General features: G+C 41.3%; 1 protein-coding gene across 4 annotated transcripts in view; it reads left to right on the top strand.

Moving 5' to 3' along the window:
- The window catches only part of GMDS (GDP-mannose 4,6-dehydratase), a 693,428-nt gene that overhangs the window by 313,249 nt on the left and 354,531 nt on the right, over positions 1-25,648 (top strand). For 3 of the 4 annotated variants that reach the window (XM_032141461.2, XM_032141459.2, XM_058432184.1), the window contains exon 7: positions 17,278-17,405. In XM_032141461.2, coding sequence (XP_031997352.1) covers positions 17,278-17,405 — 128 coding nt within the window. Of the gene's footprint in view, positions 1-17,277; positions 17,406-19,181; positions 19,412-25,648 lie in introns of those variants that run through there. The other variant, XM_058432185.1, reaches the window with a different exon arrangement.

Below are 25,648 nucleotides of genomic sequence, written 5' to 3'. Positions count from 1 at the left end.
CTGGCTGGCAAACGACTGTGTGGTCCCAATTTCATGGAGAACATTTAATTGGGAGTGCTAGACATTGAGGAATGTTCCATAAATCTGCAAGCACAAGGAAATATTTCCCTATAGGAAGCAAATATTAAGGCAGGGAACTGAAAATATAAGAAAAGAAGATAATCTGCTTTTCCACTCCCAGCACTAAAATGAGCTAATATACCATATGCGAAAAATGATCTATTTACTTCTTTCCAAAAAATGTGCAGAACTCGCTAGACACCATTGAATTCTGCTACATTGATTAAGATTGATGGTTATTAAAATGAAATTGCTTTTCTGAGCCAGATTTGGGGATGGGGATTGCAATAGTTGAGTACTCCTTGTGAAACATGCCTAGAGAGCTTCGTGGCACTCCTGCCCAAAGGAGGGCTGCCAGCACATGCCTGCTGGTGGCTATTGTGCCCATTCACCTTGAGCCTTGGTGCAGGGGCTGTACCTGACACACGCTCCTGCTTTTCTGCAGCCAAGGGCTGAGCATGCCCTGTGATCACTTCCCAGAAAGCCTTCGATACCTGCTTGATGTTTTCAGCACATCCCCCTTTCTTTGGCCGAATTCTAAGTGCATCTGATACTGGAATTTTTAAACAGAAAATCTTCTTGAGAAGTGTAGAGTGCTCTTGAGCTAATATCTTAGAATTTTTAAAAGTTTCAACTTACGGGACTGTTAGTAATGTTAGTAATGATAATGATAGCATAGCAGGTAACATTTATTTAGTTCTGACCATGTGCCAGATGCTCTGTCACTCATCTCTTTTAATCCCCATAATAAAACTACGAAGTAGTTGTAGTTATATCCATTTTACAGGTAAGGAGACAGGAGTTTAGAGAAGTTAAATTACTTTCCCATAGTAGTAAAGGATATAGGATTTGGACTCATGCGGTTTGACCCTAGAACTGTGTGACTGTCCATTACCTTGTGCGGCTACTATGGTGGCCTGACCCTTCCATCACATTTCATTGCCCCAGTGAGCTTTTTTCCAGTTACATCAGCTGCCTTTCCTGGCCCTCTAGTTTTTCCTCAGGACCATTCTTCCTGTTTGACTTTTTGTTGCTTCTTTCCTTTCCTTATTTTTCATTTTAGGTTTGCTAAATTCTAAATTTAATTAGAAAAGGGAGTGATGGAGTGAAATACGGAAGCAAATCTTTCACCTGAAATTTTGCCACATAGGTGACATAGAAACTGGGACTAAGCCGTTAAGCTGTCTTGTAACTCAGTCTGTTAACTTTAAAAAAACTGTTTCATGGTGTTTAGTTTATAGACACTATCCTGGGAATACCATGTCAGGGATACTGCTGAATGACAGACACCTTTGGTTTTAGAATTATCTATAGTTTACATGTTTTACATGGTTGTTAAATCTGCTTTTCTGTGATTCTCTTCACAATATTTGTTCTTGAGTGATTTGAAGAATGTTGAGGATTTTTGTTGGTGGTGTTTGTTGTTTAAAAAACGGTTTCACGATGTTTCCCAAGCTGAAATCTAACTCCTAGGCTTAAGCAATCTTCCTGCCTCAGCCTCCCTAGTGGCTGGGTCCATGGGTGCAGGCCATGACCCCAGGCTTGAAGAATATTGGGTTCACAGACATTGCTCTCATGCAGATCAGTTAAGGGCCTCTGTAGCCGTATGTGCATACTCTAAAGTTCAAGCCAACCGGACCATAACCAACCACAAGAAAAAAAAGTGTGAAACTTTATCTCCTTGCATATTATGGTCTGTTGTCAGCATGTGTTAAAAACATCCCATCTAGTACTGACCAAATGCTTTTTTTGCTCATTACCTAATTTCCAGAAAGTGTACCTTGGGCCGCACTCCTGTTGCCACACAGGCTCAGTCTCTGCTGCTGCTCTGGTGAGCTTGAGAGGCACGCTGCTGCCTCCTGCATGCCCGTTCATCTCATTAGGCTTGTGGCTGAGAACCCCACAGTTATAAAGAACCTCAAAAAGTTATAGATATGATTAAAGCAGAGAGGCTAAGTCACTAGGAAGAAAGCCGTAATTTCTCTTCCTTGCATTTTTCATTCCTTAATATTACTTTATATTGTATATCAACAACTAAGGCAGTGTTTTCTGACTGGCACACAATTCCTGGAAGTCATCCTTTATTTCTAATTATGCTTGTTCTTGGAGTCTGACCCTTCTTGAAAAACTACTTGAAGTCCAAATCACTAATTAGCAATAGTTATTACAGAGGAGGCAATGTTACTTATTTTCCTTGGGTCAATTAATATCTTTTGTATGCATTTGTTTTCAGGGTATTGCATATATTTACTTTTCTGTGACAGAATAGAATCACAGAAACTGTCATGAGAGCCAAGTAAGATTCTTGTGGAAGGAGACATGATTGCATCATTTTATGGACATTTATCTTGTCCCAATTTTCTATCAGATCAAGAATTTGAATCAAAGGTCTTTTGAAGATTTCGTTACTTTGCAGTCTGTATGCTGGGTGGCTATAAGCCAATACTATTTTTGTTAAGTTACTTTGAACGTGAATTTTTTTTTTTTTTTTTTAATTTTGTGACAGAGTCTCACTCTGTCACCCAGGCTGGAGTGCAGTGGCACGATCTCGGCTCACTGCAAGCTCCACCTCCTGGGTTCACGCCATTCTCTTGCCTCAGCCTCCCGAGCAGCTGGGACTACAGGCGCCTGCCACCACACCCGGCTAATTTTTTTTTTTTTTAGACGAAGTCTCACTCTGTCGCCCAGGCTAGAGTGCAGTGGTGCCATCTCGGCTCACTGTAAGCTCCGCCTCCCAGGTTCACGCCATTCTCCTTTCTCAGCCTCCTGAGCAGCTGGGACTACAGGTACCCACCACCACGCCTGGCTAATTTTTGTATTTTTAGTAGAGACGGGGTTTCACCATGTTAGCCAGGATGGTCTCGATCTCCGGATCTCGTGATCCGCCCACCTCGGCCTCCCAAGGTGCTGGGATTACAGGTGTGTGCCGCCACACCCGGCTGAGTGTGAAATTTACAGGAAGTGGCTCTGCCTTACTTCGTAAATGTCACTACACTTCCGAGTTGAGATGGGAGCTAAAGAGAAATTGTAATCCAAGAGGTTTCAGTATGAGTGTCCTCAAACAGAAGTATGAACATTGTCCTTCTGTGAAATAGCTCTATCAATTCTGAAGTAAAGCCCAAACATGATGTGGAACGATGTGGGATAAGTCATTTTTAATGCAAATAAGTCATTTCTACAAGAAGGAGTTGATTTCAGAAGATGATATGCATGTCTCTATATTGTTCTATGTGTTTTTCATTCTTATATAGACTGAATATATTGAATTTGATACTCTCTCTGTCACAACAGAAAGTTTTTATCTTTCTCACATCCCTCCTCTATTTGCCCCAGCTCTGATTATAGAGGTAAAAGTGTATACAGAGGTCCCTACAAACATGAAGGCAGAGAAGAAACCCTAATATGTGTCAGAAGAGAGACAAGCTGCCTCGTGTGACCAGATAATTTCTTTGTTCTGAACTGGCATCTGTGGTATTACCTTTATTCTTATTAGTATGCAAGTCCTTGAAAAACAAATGTATCAGTGGAAGCATTTAATCATTCCTGAGACTCTGGAATTATGGCAGAAGCAATAAGAGAATCAGGTTCATTATGTCCTAAGTTTGTAAATGTAAAGATACCTTCCTGTTTAAACTGTGGAATAGCCCTGCTCCCCTCCCTCTCCCTGCAGAAAATGTTGATTGAACACCTATCATGTGTTATGTACTGTGTTAGACACTGGCGAGACACTACAGAGACAGAATAGAATGCTTGTCTTTAAGAAGCTCACAGTTGAGGTGAGTAAACTGAAGATTGCAGTGGGGTGTAATGACAGTAGATAGCTGTGCAAGGGTGATGGAGGAGCACAGAAGAGTGACAGCCCCCACCAGGGGAGGAGTCAGGAAACCCTTCCACTGAGATGACACTTGGAGTGCCAGGCAGTTGGGAAGCAACTATGGATACAGATGTTTCTCACAAACAGAAGGGGCCGTCCAGAGAAGGAGAAGACACCTGTGCGGGCTGGGGGGTCTGCACACAGTAGGATGTCACTGGAGAGATCTGTGAGGGGGACAGGGCAGGAGGAGATGCTGGGGACGGAGCCAGTGACAGGGCACACAGGAGCTTTCGGCCCATAGGCAGTTTATAGCCATTGAAGAAAGAGGCTTGTGGTTGCATTTGCATTTGGAAGTCATGAGTTTTCAGGACAGGTGCAGAGCGGGAAGAGAGTCAGGGCAAAGAGAGTACCTGGTAGCAGTGACAGCAGTCCAGTAAAGAAAATGATAAGGGCCTGGGCCAAATGGAATTATTCGCTGAGTTTGTGCTTGTGCGTCTATCAGGACTCTGGCTTTAGAAATGGCAAAAAACAAACATCACGCTAAGCTTAAGTGAAATAATTGAAGATAGAGCTGTATGGGTGTTACCCAAGTATGGGAATGGCAGGAATGTCCGATTTCAGGGACAGCTGGAACCGGAAACTCAGATATCTTCAGGATTCTCCTTCTTTATCTTCTGTCTCCATTTTTCTTTCTGCCTTGGCCTCATCTTTTCAGTCTAGTTTTTCTATGAAACTAGAACTAGGATCACTGCTACTTTCAGTCTCGCCACCTTGGAGGAAAACTGTTTTCTCTCTCAACTCTATCTGGAATGGCTTGGGGTAGGGCCTTAGTCAGGTTTCCGCTCCCTCAACCAGTCCCAGTAGCCAGTGAGTGGTTCTTTGGGCCAGCTTGGGCCAGGATCTTACTCTTGAATAAATCAGTGCAGTCAGGATGGCAGGGTCAGGCTACTCCCGTTAGAACCATGTGAAGTAGGAAAGAGCACCAAAGCATGCTTTGGGGAATGTGCATTGAGCAGCCACCTCATTTGTGGCCTACTAGAGGCTGGGTTGGGGAGTTATTTAGGACTGCTGAAGAGACAGACTCAGAAGGACTTGATGGACTTGGTGAGCAGTTGACTAATGGAAGACTGAGAAAGGAATCAAAGAGGACTCCAGGCTGCTGGGTGCAGGGTGAGACCATTCACCATGCAGGGCCATCCAGAAAGTCGTGTTAGCTTGGGGTAAAAGGAGAAGCGAACTAGAGCTAATGGTAATGTCTCCTGAGGTGAACAGGAGGAAGATCTGACTAGGAAGTTGCAGGTCATCATGACCAGGCAGCACGAGCCTAGCTCTCGCTGGAGAGTGCAGTCAGCACAGGTGTGCAAAGGTTCTCCCTCAGACTCAGGCCACAGTGTAGGAGCAGAGACAGTGGGAGAGGTGAGGGAGGTGGCGTTGAGTCATGTAGTCAGAATGGGGTGTGTGTTTAAGATTTGAGCGGAAGAAAAGTCCTCAGAACATCTGAACTCTGCCTTCCTGCATTTGTGTTCTCCCCACCTGCTCTCCTGTGCCATGGAGGAGCTGTCTGGAGCTCCTATCTGCTACCACCTCCTTGAAGACTTGGCATCAGCAATTCTCACCTCTCTCCTGGATCAGTTTCTCCATCATCACTAGGATCTTTCCCTCAGCATTCAAAGAGGCTGCTTTCATGCCCGTCTTGAAATGCAGTCCTCCCAGTCTCACCCCCTTCTCTCTCTCCTTGACAGCAGAAGTTTTCAGAAGTTGTTTGTGCTCCTTGTCTCCGAAATCTCACCTCCATTCTTTCTTGAGCCCTCTCCTTCCTTGGACTTTTGTCCACCTCTTTTGGAAGCTCTCCCATCAAGGTCACTTCTCTGTCCTTGTCCTTCTGACCTGCAGTCATGGTGATCACTCCCTCCTGGATACAGGCTTTCCAGACTGTTAGGATACTCCCGTGCTCTTGCTTTCCCTCACTGCTTCCTCCTCATCTGGACTGTAAACATTATATCATCAGTGTATTTGGTTCTCTGACCATTTGTGTTATGTTGCTAGCATTCCTTTCTTGGTGGTCTCAGCCGGCCTCAGAACTTGAAATATCATCCATACATAAATAGTTCCCAAATGTATGCCCTCAGCCTGGACCCTCGTTGGACAGCCAGGCTCATAGATTCACTCCGGTGTTAAATGAAGACTCACCCTTGTCTCATCCTGATTTAAGTATTTCATGTTTATTAGTTCCCCGATAGTTTTGTTAGTGTATGGAATGAGTAGAGATACTTGAAAGCTATACATTTGTTTTGATTTGGGGGATTCTGTCTTTGCGGGGCTGTTTTATTTGACTGAGGCCGTGGTTCTCAACCAGCGCAGTTTTGTCCCCCCGGGGGGAGTTGGCAACATCTGTGAACATAATTGAGGGGGTGCTCCTGGCGTCTACTAGGTAAAGGCCAGTGACGCTCCTAAACCCTGCAAAGCACAGCACAACCTGCAATAAAAAGGACTTATTCAGCCTTAAATGTCAATAGTACCAAACTGGAGAAAACCTGAAACGAAGACTTACAAATTTGAATTATCTCACTGTCAGTGGGAAATGCATTGAACATTTGATACAAATAGCAAAGTAGTTTGAACATTTCTCTTTAAACACATACTTTAAATAGTTGCCAGAAGGTGGTAGCTATCTCAGACAAATGCACATTGTGAATTGTCCTCTTTTAAGCCTGAGATTCCTTTAAACGTGCCTATTGGATTTTGAGTACCTGCAGTTAAATAGTGTTGCTCTTGGCAGAACTTAGTGAGCAAATGAGGTATGATCTCTCTGATCTCAGTCGTCTGCTCAGTCAGCCATGACCTTCTCAGTGTCTCTTCTTTCTACACCCTGTCTCCACTGAGCCATGGCCCAGGCAGTTCACAGTGGGGTGGCCAGAGATTACCACAGGGGAAAAATGCAGGGCCCCAAGGCGGAGGTTCATGTGGGGTTCAGGATAAATTGGAATGATTTCTGTTTTCCAATGAATATTGTCCAAACTGTCATTGTACTTTATCTAACTCCAAAAAAATCTTTAAATCAAAAGCTTTTGGATGAAGTACTGAGCAATGGAATAGAATTTTTATTAGACAAATTTTGGTTACTTCAAGTACCATTTGGATGTGGATGGATAGTTTTTACATATGTATGTATGCATGCGTGCATGCACATACACAATCGTGTGTAACTGTATACACACAAACAATAAAAATTGCCACAGGGCCATAGGAAATATACATTTGAAAAAGAAGTAATTTTGTGTAGTGTGATAAGTAGAATTGTCCCTAGTAGGACTTAGTGAACCTCCTGTGGGGTCTCTTCCATACGTCTACGGCATCATCAGAGGGCGTCCAAGGTTGCGTTTTGTTTTTAAAAATAAATCTCTATTGAAGCAATACATTGTGGAAAAGATTGTGACCTAATATCCAATCAAATTCTTTAATAAATTGGCTACTATTCATGTCTTAAAGGCAATTCCATTGTTTTCAGTTTAATGCTGGCAATTTAAATTGTGTTTTCCAAATTTTGTCAGTTTTTTTCCTTTAACGTTTGTTATAGAAGATAGAGATGTTGGTATGCTTTATAATATAATAGAAACTTTAACATGGACTGTGTGTGTGTGTACATATGTATGTGTGTGTATATATGTATATATATGTGTATATATGTATATATGTGTATATGTGTATATATGTGTATATGTGTATATGTGTATATATGTATATATGTGTATATATGTATATGTATATATGTGTATATATGTATATAGATGTATATATTTATATGTGTGTATATATGTATACAGATGTATATATGTATATATGTGTATAGATGTATATAGATGTATATGTGTGTATATATGTATATATATGTATATATGTATATATGTATATATATGTGTGTGTGTGTGTGTGTATATATATATATCCTTGGGTCTTTAGGGAACACCCAGCCTCTTTAATCAGTAGATAGCAGTCAAGGGGAAGAGCAGAACCTTGTTAACCTGTGCATTCTGGAAGGGGATGAGCATCCCAGGTGTTAGTATCTCCTGGCCCCCAAGAGAAACAAACAGTGACTGCCTCAGGAGGAAGCTGTCATTTGCGTTGATGTCCTCTGGTCTCCAGCAAATTAAGGTTACTAAACATGAACCCTCACTAAATGCACAAGGAAACAAACCACCATCAGTCAAAGTCGGCATAAATAACAAATAATAAATAAGTCCCCCAAGAACTTCAGATATTGGAATTATCTAATTCAGAATATAAAATTACAAAAACGTGTAAATGAAGATGTCAAATCAGAAAAAATAAGCAAGCAAGAACAGAATGTAAAAATGCCCAGGCAGGTTTGGAAAAGAACCAAAGAGAACTTTGGATGTGCCAAAAAAGAAAGAGAGAGAGAGAGAGAGAAGGAGAGGAGAGAGGAGGGGAGGGGAGGGAAGGAAGGAAGGGAAGGAGGAAGGGAGGAAGGAAGGGAGGAAGGAAGGGAAGAAGGAATGGTTAAATGGCTGACTTAGATTGCCGAAGGACAATTAGATGGCTATACAGAAATTAACCCACAGATAAGAGCAAAGAGATGAAAATTACCAAAAAAAAAGAAATTAAGAAAGTAGAAAGTAAAAGGAGTAGTCTAATATCCTTTCCCAGAAGAAAATAGAGTGAAAAGAGGCAATATCTAAAGAGATAGTTGCTGAAAAATTTCTAGACTTGATAAAAGAGTCACAGATGGAGGAAGCACCATGGACCCCAAGCAGAAAGCCATGTGTAGACACATTGGAGTGAAACCCCAGAACACATAGAAAACAGGAATATCTTTACATTAACAAGAGAAAAAAAGACATTACATTACCTACAAAGGAGTGACAGTTAGACTGGAAACACACTTCTCCCTAGCCAAAACTGCCATTACATTACCTGCAAAGGAATGACAATTAGACCGGAAACACACTTCTCCCTAGCAAAAACTGCAAACCAGAAGGCAGTGGGAAAATACTGTCAGCATGGAAAAGAAGATAATTTTCAACCTTGAACTGTGCACTTAGCAAAACTTCTTTCAAATACGAGCTAGTTAATTTTTCCACATTAAGGGAACTTCTAAAGAATGCATTTTAAGAAGGGAATTTATGCCGCAAGAAAGATGCAAGAAAGAATGGTGACAAAGGAAATCGGTAAACACAGGAATACATACAGAATTTTCAGTCTGAAATTATAAGAAGATGTATATTCCCCTGAAGAAGGAGACCCAAGGAGCTGTTTAAATTAACTGAGGAAAACTTGCAGAGCTGAGACAGAGGGGAACTTACTTTATCACCTCTAAATTCATCTTCTGCAAATGGAGACCCTGTTTGGCTGTTATGCTCGCGAAAGGAAGGTAGTTACCCTTAAAATGATGTTTAAGTGAGGAAACAGTGCCCCACTCATGTTTTATCATGTATTTCAAGTATCCCCCCTTTTTTTCTTTTAAATTAGTAGAGAAGGGGTCTTGCTATGTTGCCCAGGCTGATCTCAAACTCCTTGGCTCAAGTGATCCTCCCACTTCCCAATGTGCTGGGATTATAGGCATGAGCCAATGCACCTAGCCTATTATCTCAAATATTCTAAACCTTGGTTCTTATGGTGGGTTGGGTGGTAGCCCCCAGAAAGATATGTCCACATCCTAATATCTGAACCTATAGATGTGACCTCATTTGGAAATGAGGTCTTTGCAGTTATAATTAGTTAAGGATCTTGAGATGAAGGGATCATCCTGGATTACCAAGGTGGGCCCTAAATCTAATGACAAGTGTCCACATAATAGAAGAGCCAGAGACACAGACACACATTGGAGAAAGCACGACTCCTATGGTGTGAATATGGGGCAGAGATTGGACCAGAAGCCGAGGAATGCCATCGCATACGGAGACAGCATCAGGGTCTCCTCTAGATATTCTCGCAGGAGCATGGCCTGTTGGATATTAGCCTTCAGGCCTCTAGAACTGCGAGACAGGAAATTTTGGTTGTTTGAAGCCACCCAGTGTGTGGGAGTTTGTTATGGCAGCCCTAGGAAACTAATACAGTCCTTAATAGTTAATTTATACTTGTTTTTCAAAAACAACAAATTAAAATTTAAAAGAAAGTTCAGTGTCTGCTATTAATAGAATGTTGAAGCTTTTTTCTAGGCGTGCTTTCTTTTCTTGTTTCTCTTCAGAATGGCATCCACCTACAGTCAGGCGTCACAGAACCACAGGGATTCGTTCTGAGGAATGCATCATTAGGCAGTGTCATTGTGTGAAGGTTGTAGACGTAGAGTGCACTTCCACAAGCCTAGATGGTATATCCTGCTGCACACCTATCGCTGCTAGGCTACAAAACGGGACAGCAGATCACTGAACACTGTAGGCAGTTGCAACACAATGCATATTGGTGTATCTAAACATAGAAAAGGTGAAGTAAAAATACTATATAAAGGACAAAAGACATGCCTGTATCGGGCAGCTGTATTGTAATTTTTTTTTGAGACAGAGTCTCACTCTCGTTCAGGCTGGACTGCAGTGGCATGATTTCAGCTCACTGCAACCTCCACCTCCCAGGTTCAAGCGATTTTCGTACCTCAGCCTCCCAAGTAGCTGGGATTATATGCTCGCACCACCACACCTGGCTAATTTTTCTATTTTTAGTAGAGATGAAGTTTTACCACGTTGGCCAGGCTGGTCTCAAACTCCTGACCTCAGTTGATCTGCCTGCCTCAGCCTCCCAAAGTGTTGGGATTACAGGCGTGAGCCACTGTGCCTGGCCTCTATTGTAATCTTACCGGACCACTGTCATATAAGCGGTCCATGCTTGACCTAAACGTTGTTGTGTGGCATGTGGCGCTATATGGGACATAGATGTGGCTTATTTGACCTAGTGTTGAAAAGGGGGCAGGTGGTGTCTTCAGGTGTTTGTGGTACATTCTGAATGCCTCCTGGTTTCAGCTGATGACTTGCTGGTCTGAGCTATTCCCTTGCCTCATGGCCACACAGGAGGTGGGATGAGTCCCACTTCTGGCTGTGCCTGGTGTCTGCTGCTGGTAAAATTCACAGGCTTTGCTTTCCCTACGTTCGTGGAAGGAGTGAGCTTTACTCCTAAGTAGTCTTAGCCTTCAAGCCTCAATGCACCATTTCAGGGACTGCCTTAGGGTCCATGCAGGCCTGCTGGCCCTCTTGCCACTGCTCACATTGAGCCTTACTTCACTGCTTACTGTAGCAAGATATTTTATTCTTAGTGGGATTATGATCCCATTTCATTGGTAAGAGAACTGAGAACTTAAAACACTTGCTTAAGATAATAGCACTGACAAAAGTAGCAAGCAGAATTATGCATAACTAACGTAGTGTGTTAGACACGGTTCTAGTTTATCTACCCTGAAAATTTTGTCCTTTGTCACAGCTGGATATTAAAGCTGAACCTGTTTCCAGGGCATGAGATGGCCTTCCATTTTCACTCCCAGCCCAGATTCCTCAGTGCCCACCCAGGATCTGTGCTCTGGAGATCCCTCTTCACCTGGGGATTTTCTTTTATTTCTTTGAGGCTCAACTTTGTATTTAACAAAATAGGAATAGTAATATTTTACCCAGCATATACTGCTTTTTTAATGTGGCAGTTTTTGTTGTCTACTGTATTGCTTGAACAGAAGTTCTGTTCTCGTTCTATCAATGCTAGCAAAACTCATTATCTCAATCTAAGGAGTGTTTAGGCTAAAAACCCTCTTAATTGCTCTCGGTCGAATGGATATGCTTTTACTTGCATACTCTCTTTCTTAGGTTAATGAGCTAATGTTGAAAGCCAAAATCATTCCAGAAATGTTTATTACTGCTTCCTATGTAGGCCCACATGCCTGGCTGTTTATTTTTATTTTTTCTCAATCTCAGACTTTCAAAATCAGCGAATTAAGAGATGTGGTCATCTATTAATAAAAGAACTAAGAAATCTTAACTTTCCATTGAGACTTAATTTGTAGATACAATTAACATTGTAATGTAATCATTATAATAATGGCTAACAGTTACTGAGTACTTACTGATAACCATAAAACCAAGATTTTCTCCTTTAAACATCAAAGCTTTTAGGTACTATTACTATCCTTATTTTACAAACAAGGGTATAGTGATTTTCTTACATTTCTGTAAGAAATGCCATTTAGTCTACATTAGTATACCCAGTGATTTGGCATGGCAAATATTAATATGCAGGTAGTACACAGAGGAGACTGTGACTTCAGAGTGGTTAAATGGTTTGTGTAAGATATCACAGCTGGTTACTAACAGAGCTGGCTTTCCCTCCATTCACTGAGATAACTTTTCTTAGTCCTCTTTCTAACTAGAATCTTATAGTTTAAGGCTTTATAAATCAAGTATGTGTTTAAGTTAATTATAGGGGTTCCATTATCCACATGTGCTATAATTCACAAACAGGTCATCTCATCGCAAGAGAGATTCCTCCTGCATTGCACTGTGGCTTAGCAAAACAGCACAAGGCTAGAAAGCCAGTGAGACAGGCCTGGGTCAGGCTCGGCTACTTGTCCTGACTCAGGACAGGTGTGCAGCCTCTGTGCATTTGCTTTTCTTCACCTCTCACTTGGGATAGTCTCAGCCCTTATGTTCTATGCTTTTATATAGTTTTTTCCTTAAAAGAGCATTCTTCTGTAACTTGGAGTACAAATGAGGAGAGCAAATTAACAAAAAATCATTTTAAGCCTTTCTTGAGAATTAAGTAGTAAAACATATGGTTACAAAAATGTTTAAAATTAATCCAAAACTTTTTCTTGAAGTCAAGAAAACAATTCTAATTATAATAAAATAAAAAAGAATAAAGTGTTTAGGAACAAATTTAGCAGAAGTGTAAAAATTATTCTCTGAAAACTATTAAACATGGTTGAAAGAAATTTTAAAAGACCAAAATGAAGGAGAAAGACATCCCGTATTCATGGATTGGAAGGTACAATCACGTTAGCATGGGCGTAGCCCCCATTTTGATCTGCAGATTCAACATGATCCCTTTCAGAATCCCTGTTGCGATCTCGGCTCACTGCAACCTCTGCCTTCCAGATTCAAGCAATCTCCTGCCTCTCAGCCTCACGAATAGCTGGGACTACAGGCACGCGCCACCACGCCCGGCTAATTTTTGTATTTTTAGTAGAGACGGGGTTACACCGTGTTGGTCAGGCTGGTCTCAAACTCCTGATCTCATGATCCACCCGCCTCGGCCTCCCAAAGTGCTAGATTACAGGCGTGAGCCACCGCACCGGGCCCCTTGTTGGTGTTTTTGCAGAAATCAACAAGCTGATCCTAAAGTTCATATGGAAATTCAAGGGACAGAGGGTAGCTAAAATAACGTTAAAAAAGAACAAAGTTGGAGAACTCATACTTCTTAATTTTTAAACTTGCCACAGAGCTAAAGTAACCGGGACTGTGTGATACCATCATAAGGATAGACATAGAGTGCATCGGTGAAATCGAATTGAAAGTCAGAAATTATCTCCCACATTTTTGATTAATTAATTGATTTTTGAGGAAAGTGCTATTGAATGGGAAAAATAACCTTTCCATCAGATAATACTGAGACAGCTGGATGTGAACATCCAAATGAACAAAGTTAGACCCCTTCATCACACCATCTATAAAAATTTACTAAAAATTGATCAAAAATTCAAATGTAAGAAGAAAAACTAAAACTCATAAAAACGTATAGGAATAAATCTTCATGACCTTGGATTAATGAAGCCTTCTCGAATATGACACCAAAAGCACCTGCCACACAAGCGAATATAGACAAATTGGACTTCATCAAAATTAAAAGATAAAAAAGCTTTTATGCTTCAGAGAGCACAATCAAGAAAGTGAAAAGTCAGCCCACAGAATGAGAGAAAATCTTGCAAATTATGTACCTGATAAGGGACTTGGATCCAGCATGTATAAAGAATTCTTACAACTCTATAATAAAAAGATAAGTAATCCCATTTAAAAATGCGCAAAGGATCTGAATAGACATGTCTCCAAAAATGATATACAAGTGGCCAGTAGGCACATGAAAAGGTAGTTGCTTCATATCATTAGTTATCGAGAAGTACGCATCGATACCGCTTGGCGCCCACTAGCATGACTACAGTCTAACAGACCATAACAAGTACTGGGAGAATGGGAAGAAATCAGAGCCCTGTTTCCCTGCTGGTGGGAAGGTAAAGTGGTGCAGCCACACTGGAAAAGTCTACAATTCTTCAACTGGTAAAACAGAGTTATCATATGACCCGGTAATTCCACCCCTAGGTATATACCTAAAAGAAATTAAAGCATATATTCACAAAAAGGCATGAACGTTCATGGTAGCATTATTCACAATGCTACCATGATAGTCATCTCATGGACGGTTAAATAAAATTTGGGATATACATATAATAGAATATTATTTGGCCATAAAAAAGGAATGATGTACTGATTCAAGCTACAATATGGATGAACCTTGAAAATGTTATGCTAAGTAAAAGAAACCAGAAACAAAGACCAGACATTAATATAATTCCATTTATATGAAGTGTCCAGAATAGGCAAATCTAGAGATAAAAGGTAGATTATCTATTTGCCAGGGATAGGGTACTAGGAGAAAACTGGTGAGTGACTGGTAAATGCTACAGAGTTTCTTTTTGGGATGATGAAAGTGTTCTAAAATTGATTGTGGTGATGGTTGTGCATTTCTATGAATATAAGAAAAGCCATTGAAGCATATGCTTTAAATTAATGAGTTGTATGCTATGTGAATTATATCTCAAAGTAGCTGTTCTAAATAATAGTTAAAATTACATTTTGACCAGGCGTGGTGGCTCATACCTGTAATCCCAGTACTTTGGGAGGCTGAGGCGGGCGGATCACGAGGTCAGGAGATCAAGACCATCCTGGCTAACACGGTGAAACCCCGTCTCTACTAAAAAATACAAAAAATTGGCTGGGCGTGGTGATGGGCACCTGTTGTCCCAGCTACTTGGGAGGCTGAGGCAGGAGAATGGTGTGAACCCGGGAGGCGGAGCTTGTAGTGAGCTGAGATCACACCACTGCACTCCACCCTGGGCAACAGAGTGAGACTCCATCTCAAAAAAAAAAAAAAAGAATTAGAAACTATAGTTAATTTTGACTAGTTATCCAAGATAACTTTAGGAACCAGATAAGAAAAGATCTACCTTTCTAGCATGACATTAAAGTTCTGGTAATATAAGAACTTGGCAGTCACATAGCTCTTGATTTGAATGCTGTTTTAGAATAGTTAATTTATATAGCTTCCCTGAATCTCAGCTTCTTCATGTACAAAATGGGGGTAATATTAGCACATGGGTTGCTCGGAAAATTAAATGAGTTACCCCATCTAAAGAGCTTAGCACAGTGCTATCAGTGATAGCCCTCATTGGAGAAGGTTGTGGTAAGAGTTGGAAGAGAAAGGCCCTTCCTCATCTTTGCAAGTGCTGTTCCTCCTGCCTGGAGGACCAGCCTGTCTCACAGCTTGATGAGTCCCTTCATGACCTCACTGGAGGCTCCATTCGAGCTCCATTTCTGGTGGGCATTTCTCACGTGCTGCGCCTGGCAGCCATGCTACAACCCCAAGGCTTTCCCCTCTTGCAGACCTGTCATTTTACTAGGTTCAGCACTGGTTTATTGGCCCACTTGACCCTCTCTGTGATACCTGAGAGCAGGGGCTGCTGCTTCACTCCCAGATCCCCAGTGCCTAGCTCAATGCTTAGTGATGGGTGGGTACGTAGTGAACACTGGGTGAAAGAATCAATAAATTGTATGAATAGGGTCAAATGCTTCCATTGGACTCCCAAACATTAATTTACTGGTAAACAGGTTAATCTGAAATGTTTCGTGTTGGAAGCTTCATTTAATAATTTGCTATCATTGGTTTCTTAGTATACTTTGAGAAAATAGTATAGTCCTGACTTTGAAATAACGATAAACATCAAAAAACCTAAATTTAAATTTAATTGTTACAAGTCAATAGAAAAATTTTTAAAATTACTAATTAGCCACTAATTACTTACTGGCTAATAAGTAGTTTTTCATTTCGAAAGGTGCTTTTTGTGAAGGACCTCAATGTGCTATGTAAACCTCTGTGGAAAGTTGAAACTTTGTATTTCTTAACATACCATCTGAATTGACAAGGGGAATTGAAAATTTGGATTTCCACGGTAGTCCCATTGTATTTCTTAATGATCATGGTGTAGGTATAAATGTACGTATCCAGTTTGTGGAGTAAGCGAATCTGGGGTATGTTTCAACTTACGCTAAGCCACGTTCTTGCCAAAATTTGGAAAACCTATTTAGAAATATTCCCCTTATCCCTGCGCTGGTTTTCCAGAAGCCAAACACTTTGATCATAATATTTGCCTCCCTGCTTCATCTGCAAAAGAACATAGTTAAAGTCGTTGGTATGTGATAAATTATGATATTCATGTATCTAAACTGTATGAATCCATTATTAACTAGCTAATATGTGTATTATTACCTTGAGAATTTGGTATTAAATGGTGTTTTCTCATAACCTTACCTAGATACAAGGTGAAACTGTCTCAGAAGTACCTTTTAACTTTGTGATCTTTGAAAAGCAGATAGAGTTTTCATTAAACACCAGAGAACATTAAAACGATTTCAGTACTTTCATCCAATCATTTCAAAATATTACACAAAATTTAGGAGCCATTTTTGTAAGTAACACTGAAATGAATTTGGAAAGTGGCATTGCCTTAAGTATAGTACAGAGAAACTTTTGCCCAGGGGGCATATCATATCATTTGGGTGGCTGTGCAGGTTTCTAAATAAGAGCCATCACCACTTATTTTGTTAAGAGAAAGGCAGCCCAAATAAATTCCTTTCTTGTTTCCTTTAACTAGTTACCCTGTGAACTAAGCTATGTTTCTTTCTCTCCCCATGAGTCCCAAAGTAGCTTTATTAATAGGAATATATGATGTTTGTGTTCTTAAAATAATCAGGGTGGTCTTAGATGTCTGTCGTCCATTCTGGCATTTCCCTTTATACAACCCTTTTGAATTTTCTGTTTAAAAACTGGCATTCCAACAGCTTTTCTTTGGCCTAATGCCTGGGTTGCATATTGAAGCAGCAAATTAGGAATGTTAAGATGTCCCCCAAAGGAAAACGTTTGTTCTGAAAGTAGAGCTGATGTGACACATAGAATTAGGGCTTCTTAACTTGTCTAAATGACAGTTAATGATCTTTTCTCTTTTTCTTTTCTTTTATTATTTTAACAGGGTGGCTGGGAGTGTAGAATGAAAGAAATGCCCAGAGGCCGAAATCGGGTTTGGTTCACCAAACTGTTAAATGTGTCAAATGCACTTGACTGATACTACATCTTTTGCCTCTTTTTAGGAGCTAATTTCGTTACTCGAAAAATTAGCCGGTCAGTAGCTAAGATTTACCTGGGACAACTGGAATGTTTCAGTTTGGGAAATCTGGATGCCAAACGAGATTGGGGCCATGCCAAGGACTATGTGGAGGTAGGAACTGACACATTCTTGAAAATACCCGTATCCATTGATGTTCTAAATGCCAAGCGTGCAGCGATGAGGTGTGACCTAGAGGTGGGGGCATACAAACCTTTGCAGATGCAGATATGTTTACACTCATGCCACTTTCAATTCAGGGATCGGTGGCTCAGAAGTACAGGTGGCTTACACCGAATGGTACTTGAATGAGGAAAACTTTCACAAATATTCTTTCAATTATTTGTGCTGGATGATGGATGGATAGATAGATGGAAAAAGTGTTTGAATGGTGCTCCTCTTTGTTTTGGGGGTATAAAAGTACTAGTTCTCAGATCTTCTAGAAATACTGCCTCATTTCAATGTATATAATCCAAGATTCTCAAACTCACATGATTCTACTAAATTCCACCAAAAGTGATATTCTTCTGGAATTCTTTGCTTTCTGCTGCCGAAGAGTCTGATTATTGCCGAAGAGTCTGGTAATTGCATCACACACATCTCAACGTGTTATATTGCATGTCGTTGAGCTTTCCCTATTAAAGAGACATAGAGAAAGATGTTAATAATAATTCTATTGTAAAATAATGGATATTGTTAAAGGGAAATTCAGATTTTCATTATTGGCATTCCTAGATATGCTCTTTTGGGTTTGCATATATTACATATGCAAGTAGTATGATTTTTCTTTTATAAACAAATGGTTACCTTTTACTTTGCCCTGATCTCCCTGCTTCTAAATATCCATGTTGGTTCTGTGGCCAGACATGAGCAAGCATGGTGGAGACGTTTTCCTCTCCCTGGAGTTGCCAGTCCTTGTTCAAGTGCTCACAGATTTTCAGTGCTCATGAGCCTATTTCTGTCCTGAATGATCTCTCTCTGGGAAACTGGACCCAACTTTCTTGTTCATTTATGCAATTCAAAAAGAAACTTTAATGCCTACAAAAGAAACAAACAGTTTGCTAGTGCAGAGATTAGGTTCACCTGCAATCTTGTTTTTGTTCATAACAATAAAAAATGTGTGTGTGTTTGAATACCTAATACTGATTTCTGTTATGCACAAAATAATTAGCTTTGACTTTAAATTTTGAACAGTGCAACATTTAGATCTTTTATTTGTTTATTTGTTTATTTATTTATTTATTTTTGAGACAGAGTCTCACTCTGTTGCTCAGGCTGGAGTGCAGTGGCATGATTTCGACTTACTCCAACCTCTGTCTCCCAGGTTCAAGCGATTCTCCTGCCTCGGCCTCCCGAATAGCTGGGATTACAGGCATACGCCACCACACCCAGCTAATTTTTTTTTTTTTTTTTTTTTTTTTTTTTTTTTTTTTTTTTTTTTTTAGCAGAGATAGGGTTTCACCATTTTGGCCAGGCGGGTCTCAAACTCCTGACCTCAGGTGATCCACCCGCCTTAGCCTCGCAAAGTGCTCGGATTACAGGGATGAGCCACTGTGCCCAGCCTAGATCTTTTAAATATGTGCTTCTAAGCTATAATTACAAAGAAGCATTTTATGATGTTAATCTTTAGATATATTTTCAGAACATCACATCAAAAAATATATAGGTCCACACTTGGAAATTATGAGAAAGTAGATACTGGCAAGAGAAGCCAAAACTTTCTTTTGTCTAACCTAAATGATCTTACCTACTGAAAAATATGAGGCTTGTTATGTAAAAATACATTATTTTCTCAATATCTGTTTATTGTTTAGCCTTCTAGCTATCAGCATCTGCATAGAGCTACATAGTAAGCCATATAGGTATTCTTTTTTCTTTTTTTTTCTTGAGACGGAGTCTCGCTCTGTCACCAGTCTGGAATGCAGTGGCACAATCTCGGCTCACTCACTGCAACCTCTGCCTCCCGGGTTCAAGCGATTCTCCTGCCTCAGACTCGTGAGTAGCTGGGACTACAGGCGTGTGCCACCACGCCCAGCTAATTTTTATATTTTTAGTAGAGACGGGGTTTCACCATCTTGACCAGGATGGTCTCGATCTGTTGACCTTATGATCCACCCGCCTTGGCCTCCCAAAGTGCTGGGATTACAGGCTTGAGCCACTGCACCTGGCCCTATATAGGTATTCTTTATCCAAACTCTTCTCCAAGTTCAAGGAACCAAATAGATTAAATTTCATTCAATTTTATTATTTTGCACTTAGGTGAAAAAGGAGTCGGAAATCGAATAGATTTTGATAGTGAGGGAAACAGTGTACCATAATGTTGATAGTGCTTTTTACAGGTTATGTTTATTTTCTTCTTTATACTGTCTTTATTTTCCGTATGTTGTAAATGAACATGTGTAAACCTTTGTAATTGGCTGGGGTAGGAGGTGATGTTTCAGAAATAGGCCAAAAAGTCCCATGAAAATGAATGAGACTGTGAAGTAAATAAGGAGAAAGTCTTGTGTAAACGAGCAGATCTGAAGGAAGGACCGTGCTGTCATCTCACTCCCCAGATGCCAAGCTAGCGCTGCTGCGAGTGTAGTCCACATCTTGGCACAACAGGCCCACATTTGAATTAGCATAAAATAAAAATATTTTATAAACATTGTGGCTCAAATAGGGGTTGGTGCAAAAAGGTTGTGTTAAATGAAGTCATTTTTATGATTGCTTGACAAGATGGTGTCATTACAGCCTTTCACAAGCCAGCGTATTCACACAACACTCTACTCTTTGAATAAAAATACATAAACACTCAACCCTTTGAATAAAAATTTGAAATGGTCGGATTCCGTGGAGAGACAGATAGGATGTTAGGTCATTCTCCTTGCCATCCAAGTCTTGATTTGTTCTGTAATGCAAGTGGGTCTTGTGTGTTAAGGACTCTCCTGGGTTTCTAATATGTTGACTATGTAGGAAGCATTTATGGTTCTCATTTATGTGTGTTCCGAACAAAGTCGAATTTCTTGGTTTCTGAAAAGGTATGATTATTAAGTAAGAATTTATAGCTTGGTACTCCCCATTTTAAGAAACATCATCATTCCTTGCAATTTTAAATGTATTAACGTAAGATTACTCCAGAGATTTATGATTAAAGGTAAATTTGTTGCCAAAATTAAAGTCAGCAATCATAAAAATGAAAAAGGAGAGGTATTGTTTGTTTAAAACACACATGCACCCTGACACTGAAATCAACTTTAGAATAAAGAAGTGTTTGCAAACGTAGATCAAACAAGTCATAATGCCATCTCATTTACACACGTTTTAATTATACAGCTGAAATGGGAAGAGTTCCCTTATCCCCCTCGCAGAGCGTGTGATGGGGGTGTGGCTTGCTTCTTCCCTGCCCCACTGCTCAGACCTCTTGGGGAAGCATGCAGATGGGCAGGTTGTGGGGCTCAACCCCACAGCAGTATCTAGGGGTGAATGTTTACAGCTGAAGCCCCAGTGCTCATGTGTTACAGGGTGCTCTTTCAGTTTAGCCGTCCATAGGTGGCTTGTGTTAGCTCAGTTAGACCCGTTTCCTTATCTCCAGGACAGAGGGCTTTCTGTATCCTGAAGTTCTTGCTTTGGTATACTGGAAGAATCAGATCACACGTGGGCTTGGAGAATGAGTGCAAGGTTTTATTAAGTGGAAGTAGCTCTCAGCAGATGGGGGAACCAGAGGGAGATGGTGTGGGAAGGTGGATTTCCCCTGGATTCGGGTCTGTCAGTGGCCGGTGCTCTTCTCTCTCAACCTCAGCCAAACTCTGCATAGTTCCACCGGTCTGTGGCCTGCCGGTGTGCTGGTGCCTGTTGGTGTGCTCTCGGCATGCTCTCAACATCCAGCTGCTGGTGTGTTCCTCTTGATGTCCAGCCGCTTGTGTCTCGGGGTTTTTATAGGCACAGCATGGGGATGTGGTGGGCCAGGGTGGTCTTGGGAAACGCAGCATTGAGGCCTGAAGGCAGGAGTGCCTGTCCTCACTTAGTCCGTGGGCATAGGCCTGGGGGTGGAGCCCTCACCAGGGACCTGCCCTTCTCCTCCCGGCACTTCCCTGCCCCTCTTCTGTATCACAGCCCCTCTCTTTTATATGCCAAAATTTTAGTAAACCTTTAGATGAAGTGACTGACACTTTTTTACTTGTCATTGAATTTCCATAATGAAGAGCAGAGAGCATTTTCTCCTCATGTTGTGAGGTGCGTGCTGGTGATCCCTGCTGTGCAAGTAGATTGTTTCTCAGCTTAGACAAGCTGTTTTATCTTGATTTTTCCATCTGTGGAAAGGAGAGAATATAAACCCTGTAAAAAATTAGCATCAGTGTGCTATACATACATATATGAATAGAGTTTACCTCTGACTTGTAAAAATTTTCACAACGATTTATAAAAAGTCGTTACTTGTTGCTGATTCCAATTTATTTTCATCCATCTGTAGTCTTGCTTCTAGATCAAGATGTTTTCAAAGTTATTTAAATAAGTGAGAAGTATTTCAACTTGAAGAAAAAATATATACAGCTATATTAAATTGTATTGTACTTCTGAATAAAGTCATAGGCAATTAGATCTTTTCCAGTATTTTATTATAAAACTTTTTAAACATATAGAATAACTGAATAAATTTTACCTCAAACACCTGCATACCAGCCAAATTCTGTAATTAATGTCTACAATTACTGTTGCGTTTTGAACAAAAATTAGTATTTAAGTAATTACTGTAGTGCTAATGGCTTACAGCTACAAATATTCAACTTGCACAGACACAAGCTACTAAAAATTTGCATTTTATGGGGTATAGATAGCAGTTCAAACTTTTAAAATATTTTTATCTTAAGTATTTACCTGACCCCACCACCTGCTTTTATGCCCACCTCCCTCCAGATAGGCTCAAGCAGCTTCACGAGAACACTCTAGTGGCAATGCGTGCCATTTTCAGCCAATGTCGAGCAGTCAGGATTATAGCAGTGGTGGCTGAAAACAGCAAGGGAGAGAACCTCTGACTTCTCAGGGTGTCATTGTTCATTCAGCACGTATTCTATTGAGTACCTGCCATGGTCACAGTTCTGGTTGCTACAAATGGCAGTGTATGGTCCCAATGAGATCCCACTTTGATAAAAATATGTGAAACACAACTATAGCCAGAACATATTGACTGATAAGCTAATTGGTAGGAGCTGGGCCAGAGTATCTTCAGGCTTTCACCACCCACAAAAAAGGCCCCTTGCTCTTGGGAGGCAGGGTTAATCAAGAGACCTAAGTCCAGCCTCTTTCCAGGACTCAGCAAAAGCCATGTATAAAGTGGCAAGAGGTTTTCCTGCTACAGCGAATCCCACAGATGCTCCAGATGGGTCCTACTGGTAATCCAGAGGACGTGAGGACCGTTAGGGGTGAGCATTGAAATTCATCAGAATTTAACATCATATACCTGCATCCTTTTTTGTGTGGAGGTGGTAGGGGACAGTGAGCACAGACTGAATAATAACAAAACTACTTTTAGAAATAAACAGAATTGCCAAATGTTAAGCACTTATTACATGCCAGAAACTTTTAAGACTTCTTATAGGTTTTAAAGGTAAGAGAGAGTCTGGCTGAGACAGCTGTCAGATCTTGCCGAACCTATGCTATTGACTGTATCAGGTAAAGAAACAAAGGGTGTGTTTGGAGAAAATATGTAGTCAGGTCTCCAGCCCCCTCTATCCCTTGTCCTCTGAATGAATTCACCTTCATTGCAGCTCTCAGTTCTCTGCTAATACAGAGACCTGGGGAAGGTGAGGAGTCTCTGGAAGGGTGCCTAGGTTACAGACAGGGCTGGGAGAACTGCCCACTGCCGCCCAGTCCTTTCTTTCCTCTCTGTCCATCTTCTACTAGCATTTTGTATCCTATGTTACACAAATCTGGAAGGAAGAGATGTCATTTAAACTTCGAGACCTTATTTAAGGGAAGTTTGCTTGTTGCAATATCACCATTGATGTCGGATTTTTCACGACCCTTTCGCTGGGCTTGTGACAGGGTGCTCCGTGTACTTGGCCCACCATGCTCAACCGCTTGCAGGAGGGAGCGCGTGAGTGAGCGAGTGCGAGATCCGCTGGCTGCTGCTCTGTGCGCTGGCACGAGTAAGCTCCATTTACTCAGCCTGCTGCGCTCAACCCCTCGTGGGAGGGAGCACGTGAGAGAGCAAGACCCGCTGCTGTGGTCACCGGCGGGAGCAGTCTTCGTGTGAGTGTTGCTGTGGTACACAGGTGGGGGTGCCTGTGACCCTGAAGCCCCAGAGGGTGTGTTAGAGTGCCCTCTTAGCTCTGCCGTCTGTGGACAGCAGTGTGTTATCAACTCGGTTGGTCCTTTGCCTTGTCACGTGGAGCAGCTGCCCTCCACCAGCGAAGGCAAAGGGCCAGTGTGGCAGCTTTTTTTGGGTACCCGCACTCAGGGGTCCTGAGCTGTTGTCGGGAGTCCAAGAAGAATGAGGTAGTGTGGACACTTGAAGGATGGTGAAGGTGGATGTATTAGTCCGTTCTCATGCTGCTGATAAAGACATACTGGAGACTGGGTATTTATAAAGACAAAGAGGTTTAATGGACTCACAATTCCACGTGGCTGGGGAGGCCTCACAATCATGGTGGAAGGCGAAAGGCACGTCTTACATGACAGCAGGGAAGAGAGAGAATGAGAGCCAAGTGAAAGGGGTTCCCCTTTTAAAGCCAACAGCTCTTGTGAGACTTACTCACTACCAGGAGCACAGGATGGGGGAACCGCCCCCATGATTCAGTTATCTCCCACCAGGTCCCTCCTGCAACATGTGGGAATTATGGGAGCTACAGTTCAAGATGAGATTTGAAAGGGGATGCAGCCAAACTGTATCAGTGGAGGATTTTATTTAGCAACAGAAATGGCTCTCAGCAGAGACGGGAGCTAGCTGTAGATGGGACGGGACAAACAGCTAGTCTTCCCCCAACGTCCAGCAGGCTCTTCCCTGAAGTCAAGCCGTCTCTCCTCCAAAGTCCAGCTGCTTTCTGAAGTCAAGTCTTCCCTCTCCAGTCAAGCCACTTTTCTCTCTTCTACTGACTGAGTCTGGGGTCTTTATAGGCAGAGGATGGGGTACAGGACGGGCCATCAGTAGTTTTGAAAAAGGCAACATTTAATGGGCAAAAAGGCATTATTCAGAAAGAACCATTCATGAGAGAGTGGGCAAACAGGAGTAGAGGTCGTCACCTTGGGCTGTGAGTTTCAGGCTTTTTGGTTTGAAGGTGGAGCTTCACCAGGGACCTGCCCCTGTCTGCCTCCTGCCTCTGTCACCATCAGTAGACCATGTTTGTTCATATGCAGGAGGGTAGCATATAGCAGTAGTATCTTTTTGTGTTTCCGTTGTCTAAAGTGTTGGTGGTGCCTGAATCCATTTGTTAGTAAGGCCTTACTTAACAGAAAGCAACGGTGAGGTTGTATCTCTCTCATAAAGTGACAGTGGTCCAGAAAAACCAGGCCTCTGCTGAGAGCTCTCTATATAACATCATTCCTGTCTTCGTAGCAGAGGGGAAGGCATTGTGTAACTGTGTGCAGAAGATATTTACCTGGGGAGTTTCCTAGAAAATCTGTTCTGTTAGAATCTTTGTCAAGTGACTCTCGTTAGGTAATAAGGTCAGCAATTGAATTTCTACTCACTGTGGGAGTCTAATTCCATATTATTACTTAGGAGCCTAAGGTGTGCTTTCTTGGAAGGGAAATATGTCAGTGGCCTCCTCACTGAATGTGTTGCAATACTCATCGATTTTTTATTTTGACTTTTTATATTGATTCGTGAGGTATTGCTGTTGTTTTCCATTGTGGGAAAAAATCTTCTAGCCTTCTATGGGGCTATTTAATACACTCTCTTTGAAAAATACGCCAAGAAATACAAATGAAAATAACTAAATAAATAGTCTCTCCTTTATCTGTATTTAGAAGAACGTGGTTTCTGTGTTGTTTCTAACAAACCAAACATTTAAGAAAGGCAATTCAAGGGCCTTGATTAATAAAGAAAAAAGAACAGCTTTATTTATAGGAAAAGAGAAGCTTGTAACCGTTGCCTACATCTTTGAAACATAAAATGTTTAGATTAAGCAAAAAGCATTTTCCTGATCTGGCTGTGGAAAACTCTGTATAACACACTCGGCTTTTGTCATTTCTCTTTTTTCCTCTTCTTCCTCCTGTACAGTAAACTTTTCAGTGTATTATTTAAAATAAGACAAATGTAGAAAGTCAGTTGCCTGTTTCATCTGGCTAGGTCTTGCTTGATTGGAATGACATCCCAAGAGCTGCTGTGTCCCCAAATAAGAACCTGTAGAGCCCGTTTTAAATTGTTGTTTAATGAA

Source organism: Hylobates moloch, unplaced genomic scaffold (genome assembly GCF_009828535.3).
Source record: "Hylobates moloch isolate HMO894 unplaced genomic scaffold, HMol_V3 SCAFFOLD_20, whole genome shotgun sequence".
NCBI lineage: Eukaryota > Metazoa > Chordata > Mammalia > Primates > Hylobatidae > Hylobates > Hylobates moloch.
This window is presented reverse-complemented; position numbering and strand designations above follow the sequence as displayed.